The sequence below is a fragment of the Sinocyclocheilus anshuiensis genome, unplaced genomic scaffold, assembly GCF_001515605.1.
Source record: "Sinocyclocheilus anshuiensis isolate Anshui unplaced genomic scaffold, SAMN03320099.WGS_v1.1 scaffold267, whole genome shotgun sequence".
Classification (NCBI taxonomy): Eukaryota; Metazoa; Chordata; class Actinopteri; order Cypriniformes; family Cyprinidae; genus Sinocyclocheilus; species Sinocyclocheilus anshuiensis.
This window is the reverse complement of record NW_015552637.1, coordinates 2,412,999-2,425,548: the sequence shown is the minus strand read 5'-3', so window position 1 is coordinate 2,425,548 and position 12,550 is coordinate 2,412,999. Positions and strand designations below refer to the sequence as shown.

The following is a 12,550-nucleotide window of genomic DNA, read 5'->3' as shown; positions in this document are numbered from 1 at the left end:
AGTTCTCCAAGAAATTAAAATTCTGTTCACCCTAATTTACTCACCCTCATATTGGTCTAACACAAAAAAAAGCTATTTTGAAGAATGTTGGTAACCAAAATGTATCGGTTTCCACTGAGCTCCATTATATTTTTTGTCCATGCAATGGAAGTTAAAGGGAACTTGAACTGTTTGGTTACTATTCCTCAATATGTGTGTTGGAACGACATGAGGGTAACGAGTAAACAATGTCAAAATGACAAAAATAAATTGCTAATCTGTCCTCAGTAAGAAAAACTATAAATTAACATCATTTCATTAAAAAGACACAACAAGGGTGAACTGAAACTGATATGAACCAGCGGACATGTGAGGCCATTTCTATAAGTCACAAACAAGAAATCCAGAGCAAAATGGACAGGTTTATGTTTTGTAACTGGCTAATATTTCTTTCCAGTGCCAGAAACGGAGCTTTAGCCACTTGAGGCTGCTTGTCGACAGCCAACTTGCAGGAAGTCTACACCTGTAAATAATGGGCTAACTTTTAAATAATAGTCTCGTCTTCCCCAGGGGAACGAGGGAAATTGGGTGATTTGTGGCTGAAGCGTTCCTATTTGTACAGTCACATTGACAACAATTCATCAACATCCTGTAACTAAATCACAGAGAAACAGCGCTTGCTGTAATAGCCAGATGAAGAGGAACTGGAGTGTGTGTGTGTGTGTGTGTGTGTGTGTGTGTGTGTGTAAGTGTGAGGAACTTATTGATGCTGCAGTTTTTATTTATCCTTCAAATTTGAACAGAACAGACAAGCGTAAATACACAAGCAGAGCCACACAATGCTTTTCAGGGTTGAGGGTGTTTTATTCAGATTGAATGTGTTGTCTAAAGTAAAGCTGATAAAAGAATGTGCCCACTATTTCAAGCCTTTGATTTGTTATGAACAGACTGTACAAACAGTTATGTAGTTGCAATATATTAGCAAATGATTTCTCTTTATTCCTTTTTTTTTGTTTGTTTGTTTGTGTGTAATTTCTATGTCAGATGTATCCTACTCCTAAGGAGACAACTGACCATATTTGTTTTGATGCCTTTTTTAAGTGCAATATATTTATTTCAGCTATGAAAAAAAGATATGGCTAATGTAATATTTGAAGCAATGATAGATGTTATTTGTAAACAAAATGAAATATATATCACCCCAAAATAATGTTGTGAGAGTTTGATTTTTATGTTTGCATTTGCTGCCAACACAATTATTGTACTACATTACTACAATATATACAATACACTCTTTTTCTAATTGACGTCTATTGTTCCATGAAGAACATTTAACATCCATGGAACCTTTCCATTCCACAAAAGGTTCTTTAAAAACATTTTGTAGATTATTAAAACGTTCTTCATGCTAAGAAAAAAAAAGGATGTTTGGAACAAGTTCACTGAAAGGCTCTTTGGGAAACCAAAAAAAGGTGAAAACACCCCCTTTTGGAACCTTTATTTTTAATTCATCTAATTTTTAGTTTTATTTACAGTATAAAAGTTGCATTGAACTGACAGTAAATAAAAACTTGACTTGACTTTGACTTGTGCATAGTCTATGTGAGGGACATTAATTTAAGCATCAAATTATATCTATATATTATATATTATATAAAAAAATAAAAAGCTTTCCTTTTTTATTTATTTTCTTTTTATTATATACTTTTTTACTCTTACTATTTACAATAAAGTGAAAGCATTTAAAGGACCTGATGGGCAGCCAACATAAATGCGTGCAATTATTCAACACTCTTTTTATTCAATAGATTATTTTTTTATTCAACCGATTGTTTTTCTTCTGAAACACCTTAAATTCTCTTTTCAGGGAGCAGATTGTGTACATTTTAAACTAGTAATTCCACCAGAGAGTCAGAGAGAGAACTATTTCTATGCATGTAGGTATTCATTCATAAAATCATTGTGAATGATTGATTTTATAATCATAAATTCTTTGAAGCCTTGGAGAGTTGCACATTTCGCTACAGCAAAATGTGAGGAGCTCTATAAAATATAATGCATAACACAATTGATGCACTGAAACAAAAAGTAGTGTAGGATTTACTTTGAAACAATTTTCACTCAGAAATTGCTAGAGAATTTCATAAATACTTACAAAGAAATGGCAAGTAACAGTTTGAATTAAACATTTTTTTTTTTTTAAGTAGAAAGACTGAAATAGTATTTTCTTGTAAAATATATTCCAATAATCTTTATTTTATATTTACAACTTTAAAAAAAAATCACTTTTTATATAAACTATACTGCAGAGTTCACATTGAAATAGCTTTGAAACAATAGTCAAATACGAAATATTATTTCCAAAAATTACATAAAAAATGACATTTTAATTGAAGATTATGCTTTAAAACCTTTTTAATTCTGTGCATGGAATTTTTTTAAAAAGTTAAATTTTTCATGTTTTTTTATTTATTTATTTTAAAAAGAACACAGTTTGTACCAACCAAAACCCAATTTTCTATCACTTCAGAATCTTTCTCTGGTCCATATTTTTAAACACCGCATTTATTGATTAGTTCAAATAAATGGATTTGCTAGCTAAATCCCCAACAATTATCTGCCTGTTTCTGACTAATCATACACAGAGGTGACAGCAATTATCATTTATTATTCCGCATGCGTTATTTGTTTGGCAGGATGCTGCAGGGCAGGAAATGTCTGAGGTATCTGTAGCATAATTCTAAATATAAAGATGGCCTCTCTATCACACAGCCATCACTATCATGGACAAACCAACAAATCGATAGCAGGTCGTTAGTCACCGTTTCACCAGGAAGAAAAGGCAATTCTACCCTCTGATAAAAATCAGTTACATCCTTTGAAAATAAATAAATAAGCAAATAAATAACATCCAGTGAGAGGGTGATTGGATTAAAGAGCTAGCAGAAGGGCGGTCTGAGGCCGTGAGCTATGGAGAAATAAATTGAAAGGAACAGTTCACCAGGGAGTCCATTTTAAGAAATAAGAGTGTCATTTACACAGCAAGGACTGCCAGCTATATCTAATGTAATTTCATTCAGTTTTGCATGTTTTTTTTTTCTTCCCGCCATGATTCTTTAATTTGTCCCTAAGACAAAAGGAGCACATTTCAATGATATAGGCAGGAATGGAAAACTGTCTGCTGTCTTTGCCAGTCAATTAAGGTTAAGCCACATCCCTGTCAATAGAGTCCACGTTCTTTATTGCCTCTATTAAACACTGGTCGACCATAGTTTTATAGATGCCTCACTTACTTTTATTTGAAAAATACATGCATTCAATTTAAATGCATTCAATTTCAAACAGTCAAACAAAACACTAAAACACATAAATTTAATGGAATAATGATATGTAAATTGCTAAAACTGGGGAGACTTAATTGGGCTATTTTGTCACATTTTTTTTTTTTTTTTACTTTATCAAGAGTATTTCTCATTCTGAGTTTATTCTATAAGCCAACTTTAAGCTACAAAAACTACATTTTACATTTACACTACATTAGTTTTTAATATTTCCACCATTATTGTCCAGGATAAATAGTCAACAGAACACATTTTATTTATTTATTTATTTTACCTTTTGTGAAAATGTAATTTATTTATTCCTGAATCTGTAACACACACACACACACACACATATATATATATATATATATATATACCTGTCCTAGATTGACTGAATGAAAATGTGATTTTATTCTGTTCTGTTTGTCCAATCAATAAATATTATAAAATTGTATAATATTTTTAGATTTACCATTAATAATATTTTGGATTTTTTTTTATTTATTTATTTTGAATATTTGTTTATCATTTGGTTTTGTTGTTTAAAAAAACACATACAAAAACCACTGCTGAACTAAACCTTCTCAGAAACGACCTTTGTGACAACTAGCCCCAGTCTCCTCTAATTTATACAGTTATCAATCACATTGTTTTTATCCAGCCTTTCTTGTATTCCTGCAGAAATCCACTTAATTCAAGCGAAATAATTTCAACAACTACATTTGTCTGGGTCTATCCAACAAAGGATGGAGTCATGATGAAATCATGGTCTGTCAGACAGAGATCTGTTCTCCTGATAAGAGTTGTCCTACCTTGGGAAGAGGGACTATAACCCGATTTGTCCAGTTACTTAGTGGAGTCCGGGTGAAATGAGCCCAATAAATGTCTCTGTCATGCATAATTAATTGCATTGTTACAATGAACCATACAAAATCCATCTTCATTTGATTAGAGGTTTTCTGAAGGCACTGAAGTGCATGATGGTCTACTTTGTCTCCATCTCACCTCAGTGTCTGTATATGAGCGGACGCAGGGCTGTAGCTCTGGAATGCAGATGACAGCTTTTATTTCAGAATGTAAAAAGGGGTTTTGTGGCATTCAGGTGGCATATACATACACACGTGCCAACTCTTACCAATGCCATGCAAGTATGGATATGAACATGAATCATTAAGAAATTCTTCCCCAAGGAACAATAATTGTACAAAATAGTTTGTGCAATACATGTAATTATAAAATAGGTTGCCTTTATTTCTTTAATATTTTTTTTTAAATACAAAATAAAAAAAATTAAAAAAAAAGTATAATCTATATTATCTCACTCTCTCTCTGTCTCTCTCTATATATAGACAAATAGAAAATTGGCCGAAGTACAGGTGCATCTCAATAAATTAGAATGTCATGGAAAAGTTATATATATATATATATATATATATATATATAAACATCATAAAAGCATATAGAATACATCACATTTTAAAAGATTACATTTTGATTACTTAAAAATATTTTTAAAATCTTTTTTGAATCTTTCATACTTTCATTGTCAATCTTTTTTTAAAATCATTTTTGAACAGTGTATGTACAGTATATATATATATATATGTTTTTCTGAGTAATTCCTACTCCTATATATGTATACATATGTGTATATGTTATATATATATATATACAGTATAAGTTACATTTAATGGAGTAAGAAAAAGTATTAATCATTGGAAAGAAGCATCTTTGAAATCTGCAATGTAGATGTATTTTTTTTTTATCGTGGCGCCCACTAGTGGTGAATCAGTTGATCAGCTGAAATCAAAACCACTTACTACGATAAGAAACCAAAACCTGATTTTATTCAAAAACACACCTTATTTCAATGAGGCATATATTCATATCTGTAAATATTTACTATTTATTTACACAGAAGGAAGAGAAAAATAGCTATGCACTAAAGTAACTGCATGATTCGCTATGGTCTTATGTGTTTATCAACCAGTCTTGAGAAAAAAAGTCTTTCATAACAACATGGACAGCACATCCATGAAACCTCACCCCGACTTGTTGACAAAGGCGGGAAGAAAAGCGTTAGGCAATGGCATAGGGATAAAATTGAACACCATTGAAGCAGCATTACAGACTTGCCAGGACATGGCAGACCATGTACTTGTTTTTGTGTTTTATTATAATTATTATTTTTTTTTGTCTATTGTCGATTTCTTCTCTCCACTGTCCACAGACAATGCGGAGACATCCGAGTTCAGTTGGCAGCTTGTGGAGGTCCCTCCGGAATGAGGGAGGTGACGAAAGTGCTGATGAACGACCAAGCGGCCGACAGGAAGCCCGGCTGATGCGGGTCTGCGTTCATGGGATCTTCAGGACCTTCCTCCCCACTGTCCCCCTCATCATCCTCCATTCCCTCATCCATCATACGCTCCTACACACAGAGAGAGAGAGAGAGAGCGAGAGAGAGAGAGAGAGAGAGAGAGAGAGAGAGAGAGAGAGAGAGAGAGAGAGAGAGAGAGAGAGAGAGAGAGAGAGAGAGAGAGAGAGAGAGAGAGAGAGAGAGAGAGAGAGAGAGAGAGAGAGAGAGAGAGAGAGAGAGAGAGAGAGAGAGAGAGAGAGAGAGAGAGAGAGAGAGAGAGAGAGAGAGAGAGAGAGAGAGAGAGAGAGAGAGAGAAAGAGAGATTGGTAAGTTTGTTTATTGTAAATACCAATAAAACCACTGATTTGGTTCATGAGAAAGATGTGTATTAGTTTCAGGACGATGTGTGACCATTTTAAGATTATTGATATCAGCCGATAATTGTGAAATATGTCCGTTTTAAACTCCCCTGACAGTCTTAACAATATGTGACCCTGGAGCACAAAACCAGTCTTAAGTTGCACGGGTATATTTTTAGCAATAGCCAAAAATACATTGTATGGCTCAAAATTATTGATTTTTCTTTTATGCCAAAAATCATTAAGATATTAAGTAAAGATCATGTTCCATGAAGATATTTTGTAAATTTCCTACCATAAATATATTAAAACTTAATTTTTTGATTAGTAATATGCATTGCTAAGAACTTCATTTGGACAGCTTTAAAGGCGATTTTCTCAATATTTCGATTTTTTTGCACCCTCAGATTCCAGATTTTCAAATAGTTGTATCTCGGCCAAATATTGTCCTATCCTAACAAACATACATCAATGGAAAGCTTATTTATTCAGCTTTCAGATTATGTATGAATCTCAATTTCGAAAAATGTACCCTTATGACTGGTTTTGAGGTCCAGGGTCAAATATATAATGAGCATTTTCAAAAATTTTTTTTATAATGTTTTTAAACATTTTATTTAATAATATACACTACTGTTGAAAAGTTTGGGGTCAGCAAGATTTATCTGAAAGAAAGGAATACTTCTATTTCAAATAAATGGTGTTATAATAGTGTTTAACTTTCCAACGGATCCTGAAAAAAATTTGCTGCCACTGAAATTTCAGCTTTGCATCAAAGGAATAAATTAAGTTTTAAAATACATTAAAATTGAAAAAAAGTTATTTGAAATTGTAATATTTCATAAGATTACTGTTTTTACTGCATTTTGCACAAATAAATGTACAAGACTTTTAAAAACATTAAACCATAAATAATGTCAAATAAATGCTCATTTGCCAACAGAAAATTACATTAGTGCATTATATGCATCTTTAAAAAGTTTAAACAGACCGAACACATTATCATCTCTATTTTCCACATTTTAAATTAACAGAAAAGTCTTTAAAAAAATAAGAATTATGCATTGAGACCTAAATTACTATATAAAAAAATACCTTTAGTTTCAAAAGGGAATTTATACATAGGCACAATTTACATTTCATCTTCTAGGGCAACACATTTTTAAGATCATGGAAAACAAATCAAACTTTTCTGTTCTGTCAGTATATCTTGCTTTCTAGATCTGCAACAATATCAGCAAAAGTTGACCTCTATAACTAACCATCTCTTGCATATCCTGATTTTGCTCCGCCTCGTCTTGTGGGCCTTCTCCAGCTCTTGGATTCTGCAGTTCTGCTCTAAAGGGAAACCAGCCATCCTGGTGCCTGGAGTACACAAACAGAGACAATGAAGCGCAAATACAATGTTCAACTTCCTACAAGTCAACTTCTGCTTATCAGGAAGCTTCTATTTAGTACACAACCTACAGATAAACCAGCAGCATGGCACCGATCACCACGACAAAGCGGCCAAAAGAGGAATAGAAATAGACGATGCTGAGCAGAATGGCAGCACGTGACACTGTGTACATCCAGTCCAGCCAGTCTCGGTTGAGCTCATCGTCGTTCAACATGGCTCCTCCCTGAGCGTTCATCTGGATGTTGGGGTTGGCAGGGCGGTCCTCTGGGGCGGGGTTGGGCCCCATAGGGGCTGCAGGTTCGTTAGGTCGAGCTGGCTGAGTGGTGGGGCCAGCACTGGGAGCGGGAAAGGGGGCCACGCTGGACGCCCGGGAGGCTGCCATGGCTGCATGACTGAAAGATTGTGAATGAAAAATTATGAACAAATTACTGCACATGGGTGAATGGTGCACATTACAATAAGTGAGTGAAGGAAGTAATAGGGTCTGTTTTGATTTCATGTTGTCTTTACAAATTTTTTGATAATTGGTGAAATTTTTTGAATAATTACAATTTTTTAAAATGTCTTTGAAATAAGTCTCTTATTCTCACAAAGTCTGCATTTAATTGATCAAAAACACAGTAAAAACAGTAATTTTGTGAAATATTATTACAATTTAAAAGAACTGTTTTCTATTTTAATATGTTATAAAATGGAATTTATTAATGTGATGCAAAGCTGAATTTTCAGCAGCCATTACTCCAGTCTTCAGTGTCACATGATCCTATAGAAATTATTCGGATATGCTGATTTGGTTATCAATTATTATTTGTGCTGAAACAATAACAATGGTGTCATTATTTTCAATGTGGAAAACCGTTCTTGCTGGCTGCTTAATATTTTTGTGCAAACAGTGGTAAATTCTATGATGACTTTATAACATTATAAACGTCTTTCACTTCTGATAAATTTTTGATCACTCTTTATTATTAACTATTCAAAAAAATGTGACCTGTAGTATATATTTATACTGATTTGCACAGCTATTTTCTGAAATCTCAGCATGAAAGGGCTCATACATTATTCAGGGTCTTAACCTCATATTTAACAACAACTGGGCTGTAGTAACTTACTATTGCATGTAATAATGGCGGGCATACATCTGCTGCCACCAAAACATTTGCATCGGCATGTACATAGGCTGGGCAGGGAAGCCAGCAGCGGGACCACCTTGCAAGGGAAGAGGCATTCCTTCAGGCCTAAGTGGTAATGAAATATCCAAAATGAAACTCAAAGGCCTCAAAACTCAACTCCACATGTTTTGCCTTGAGTGGGTTATTTGAGAGTGTGATTTGTGTTTACCTCTGCATCACACCAGTAGGGGCAGGATTGAGGCCATGTGTTTGTGTTGGGTTCCCCCGCACCGGATCAGAGTTGGCTGGAGTTTCCTGACTAGGGGTAGAAGATGAGGAGGATGGACCAGTACTGTCTGACGTCTAGGAAGAAGAAAGAATAATGGACATGAGGTTAAGATTTTACAATAAGGTCTTATTTGTTAACATTAGTTAAAGCATTAACTTACATGACCTAACAATGAGCAATCAATTTTTTTCATTTATTAACGTTTGTTAAGTTGCTGCTAGCAACCGTTTGGTTGTCAACATTCTTCAGAATATCTTCTTTTGTGTTTAACAGAAGAAAGAAACATACAGGTTTTGAACAACTTGAGGGTGAGTAAATGATGACACAATATTCATTTTTGGATGAACTATTCCTTTGACAAACTAAGATATATAAATGCTGTAGAAGTATTGTTCAGTGTTTATGTTAACTAGTGTGGTTAACCATGTTAACAAATGAAACCTTATTGTAAGGTGTTACCGACATGATAAACAGGAAAAGGAACTTTTCTTCACGGAATGATATTTTTCTTTTTTTAATCTATGCACTCACTGAAGAGCTGGAATCGGTGGTGCTAACAGGGCTGCTGGAAGTGGGGGATGACGGGGGGCTGTGTGACGCACACACCAGGTGGACCATGTGGTATTCATCTTGCTGTTGGGGTTGAAGAAATCCAGTGATTAGAATCAGTACAAAAAAGCTGAGTTCTGGTCAAATACTTTCAAAGAATACAACATACACACTTTCTGAGTTATTAAAAAAAGTGGTCATATTCAAGTTCTTGCATCAAGTTTGTGTCATTTGTTATTGTTGATCAATGTACAAATGCATTTAACCAATGTCTTTGGTCACGGTGTTATCTCTCAGTGTTTTTAAAATGCCATGTGAGGTTAGTTTTAAAGGAAGTGGACAACAGATATTTTCTTCTGCATTGTAACACATCCGAGTGAAGCAAGTTACAACAACGGGCTTGGAATTTTTCAATTACAAAACCATTTTAAATAATGAAACGTCTGCATGGATGAACCGTTCACAATAAGATCAATAAGACACATTTAGAAAACAGATAGGGTGAAATTCAATTTCATGCCGACTTTAAAACATAAAAAAAAAGAATAAAAGAAAAGAATAAAAGAAAAGAATGAAAATCACCCCAAGATCATTTGTGGTCGGATGGCCTAATTACTGTGCCATAAATATCTAAAAAAAGATTATGATGGTGGGTTACAAAAGTTTTAGGATCTATAAAAGTTAAGCGGCAGTTTCAACATCTCAACAATCAAAATTCTCTTCAAAACACTTCACTTGTTTTTGTACATTGCATCTGATTTGACGTTTAAACAAATCAGAGAACAGAAACCTTTCTTAATCAGAGAAACCTTTCAAATCAGAGAACCTTTCTTAGCACATCCCTCAATTGCAAGTGATCCTGAAGAAGCCGTCCAGAATAGACAAGTCTCTGATCCTTGGATGACTGAAAGAATGTAAGAAGGGTTTGATTAGAAAGGTGTTCAGTGAAATCAGACAAAAATGTTAGCATGAAAAAAAAAAATTCATCACTAAGTGGCAGCAAATTATATAGAACTAGAACTGCACAGCTCTGCATGGGGCTCTCGGGCAAAATACCAGCAATGCCAAATATTCCTGTAGAGCAGGTGGCATCTAGCTGCCATTTCCTGAAGTCAACAAGCAATTTCATAGGCTTCTTCTAAAAACACTTTTAAATCATCATAAAAACATGTTTCAAATCATGTAGGAATAAGACATAACCTTGGCTAAAATGTTAATTCTGTGATATATGAATAGAAAGCTCTTTAACAGCCATAAACAAACCTTTCTTGAACCCCACAGCACAGAATTATGACACACTTAACTGCTTATTTCAGGTCCTTAAGTATGAAAATAAACAGGCCACCCAAGATGTAGCAGAGTTTGTTTTTTCATCTGAACAGATTTGGAGAAATGTAGCATTACATCACTTGCTCACCAATGGATCCTCTGCAGTGAATGGGTGCCGTCAGAATGAGAGTCCAAACAGCTGATAAAAACATAATAATCCACAAGTAATCCACATGACTCTAGTCCATCAATTAACATCTTGTGAAGTCAAAGCTGCATGTTTGTAAGGAACAAATCCATCATTAAGGCGCTTAAGTTTAAAACGTTGCTTCTGGACAAAATACCAGTCCATAATACCAGTCAATAATTAATCTGTGCATTTCTCTCCTGTTTCAGACAAGTCAACTTTCTTTTTTTTTTACTGAAGAAAGCAACGTTATGGATTAAGAAGTAATGGTTTGAAGTAAAAAATATCTTAACGATTAATTTGCTTATTACAAACACAGCTTTTAGCTTTTCACAAGACATGGCCTAGAGTTGTGTGAATTACTTTTGGATCATCGTGATGTTTTTATTAGCCGTTTGAACTCATTCTGATGGCACCCATTCAATGAAGAGGATCCACTGGTGAGCAGGTGATGTAATGCTAAATTTCTTCAAATCTGTTCCGATAAAGAAACAAATTCATCTGCATCTTGGATGGCCTGATGGCGAGTAAAAATTCAGCAATTCTCATTTCTGAGTGAACTATTCCTTTAAAACACTGCACTAATGACTAGTGAGACACTAACACTTGGTCATGTGAATGTTCACATAAATACATCTCTTGGATAATTGGCAACAGACTGACTTACTTTATAATAGAATAATAATCTATATAATAATATAAACTCACCGGCTTGCTAGGATACACTTTGGATATGTGTTTTTTCAACTTTTCTACGGTCCAATTCAAAAAACAATTGATGGTCTGGTCATCATACTTCTGGTTGGGTGCCTTAATGACAAGTGTAACGGGGCTGTCAAATCTACCCTGGTCCATGGTTCATAATAAAGCAGCTCTTGAACTCAGAAACAGGAAAGTCACACTGCACCGGTTGTCCTGTTCAAGGGCAGGGATATTTTCCTTCCTCAGACTTGATTCATGGTTGATAAACTATGAAAGTATCCTTCATGTTGCTCTCCAGGCAGTCTCAGCACCCAACATCAGTGAGAGGAATGTGGCAGCGGCAGGTGGATGCACACAGCCAGCCTTTAAAGAAAAACAGAGGGAGAAGAAATATGAAAATGAAAAGTTTTTTGTAAATAAAATACCAGTTTTGCATGCAAACAGGCCTGATAAATCACACCGCAATGCTAGTTAAAGGGGTCATATGATGCTGCTAAAAATAACATTATTTTGTGTATTTGGTGTAATGAAATGTGTTTATGTGGTTTAAAGTTAAAAAAGCGCATTATTTTCCACATACTGTACATTATTGTTTCTCCTCTATGCCCCGCCTTTTTGAAACGTGTCGATTTTTACAAAGCTCATCGGTCTGAAAAAGCGAGGTGTGCTCTGATTGGCCAGCTATCCAGTGCGTTGTGATTGGCCGAATACCTCAAGCGTGAGACAGAAATGTTACGCCCCTCACCATACTGTGTTGATGCCGTGTCCGGCCGGAGCAACGAGACAAAAACATGAAAACCCATTACAAACGAGGCATTTGTTGCATCCAGTGGGGACATAATTACTGATTATAATGACTTATACTGTCGTTTTACGCGTTGCGTTGCATCGCGGCGCGCCGCGTAAACATAAAACTCTGTCTGCATTTGTGATCGGAGAAATGACAAACAACAAGTGCTACTCTACACTGCCCAAAACTCGCGTTTGAATCATCAGTGGCAAATCCTTTAAATGAAAACATACTTA

General features: G+C 34.8%; 1 protein-coding gene across 1 annotated transcript in view; it reads right to left on the bottom strand.

Moving 5' to 3' along the window:
* Window positions 1-5,122: 5,122 nt before the first annotated feature.
* LOC107666842 (homocysteine-responsive endoplasmic reticulum-resident ubiquitin-like domain member 2 protein) overlaps window positions 5,123-12,550 on the bottom strand; it is a 9,221-nt gene continuing 1,793 nt past the window's right edge. Inside the window, exons 2-9 of the mRNA XM_016458336.1 lie at window positions 11,531-11,887; window positions 10,193-10,270; window positions 9,349-9,450; window positions 8,758-8,891; window positions 8,529-8,654; window positions 7,485-7,808; window positions 7,280-7,382; window positions 5,123-5,730 (exon numbers count right to left, since the gene is read on the bottom strand). Of these exons, the coding sequence (XP_016313822.1) occupies window positions 5,554-5,730; window positions 7,280-7,382; window positions 7,485-7,808; window positions 8,529-8,654; window positions 8,758-8,891; window positions 9,349-9,450; window positions 10,193-10,270; window positions 11,531-11,677 (1,191 nt within the window). The 5' untranslated portion in view covers window positions 11,678-11,887 and the 3' untranslated portion in view covers window positions 5,123-5,553. The remainder of the gene's footprint in view (window positions 5,731-7,279; window positions 7,383-7,484; window positions 7,809-8,528; window positions 8,655-8,757; window positions 8,892-9,348; window positions 9,451-10,192; window positions 10,271-11,530; window positions 11,888-12,550) is intronic.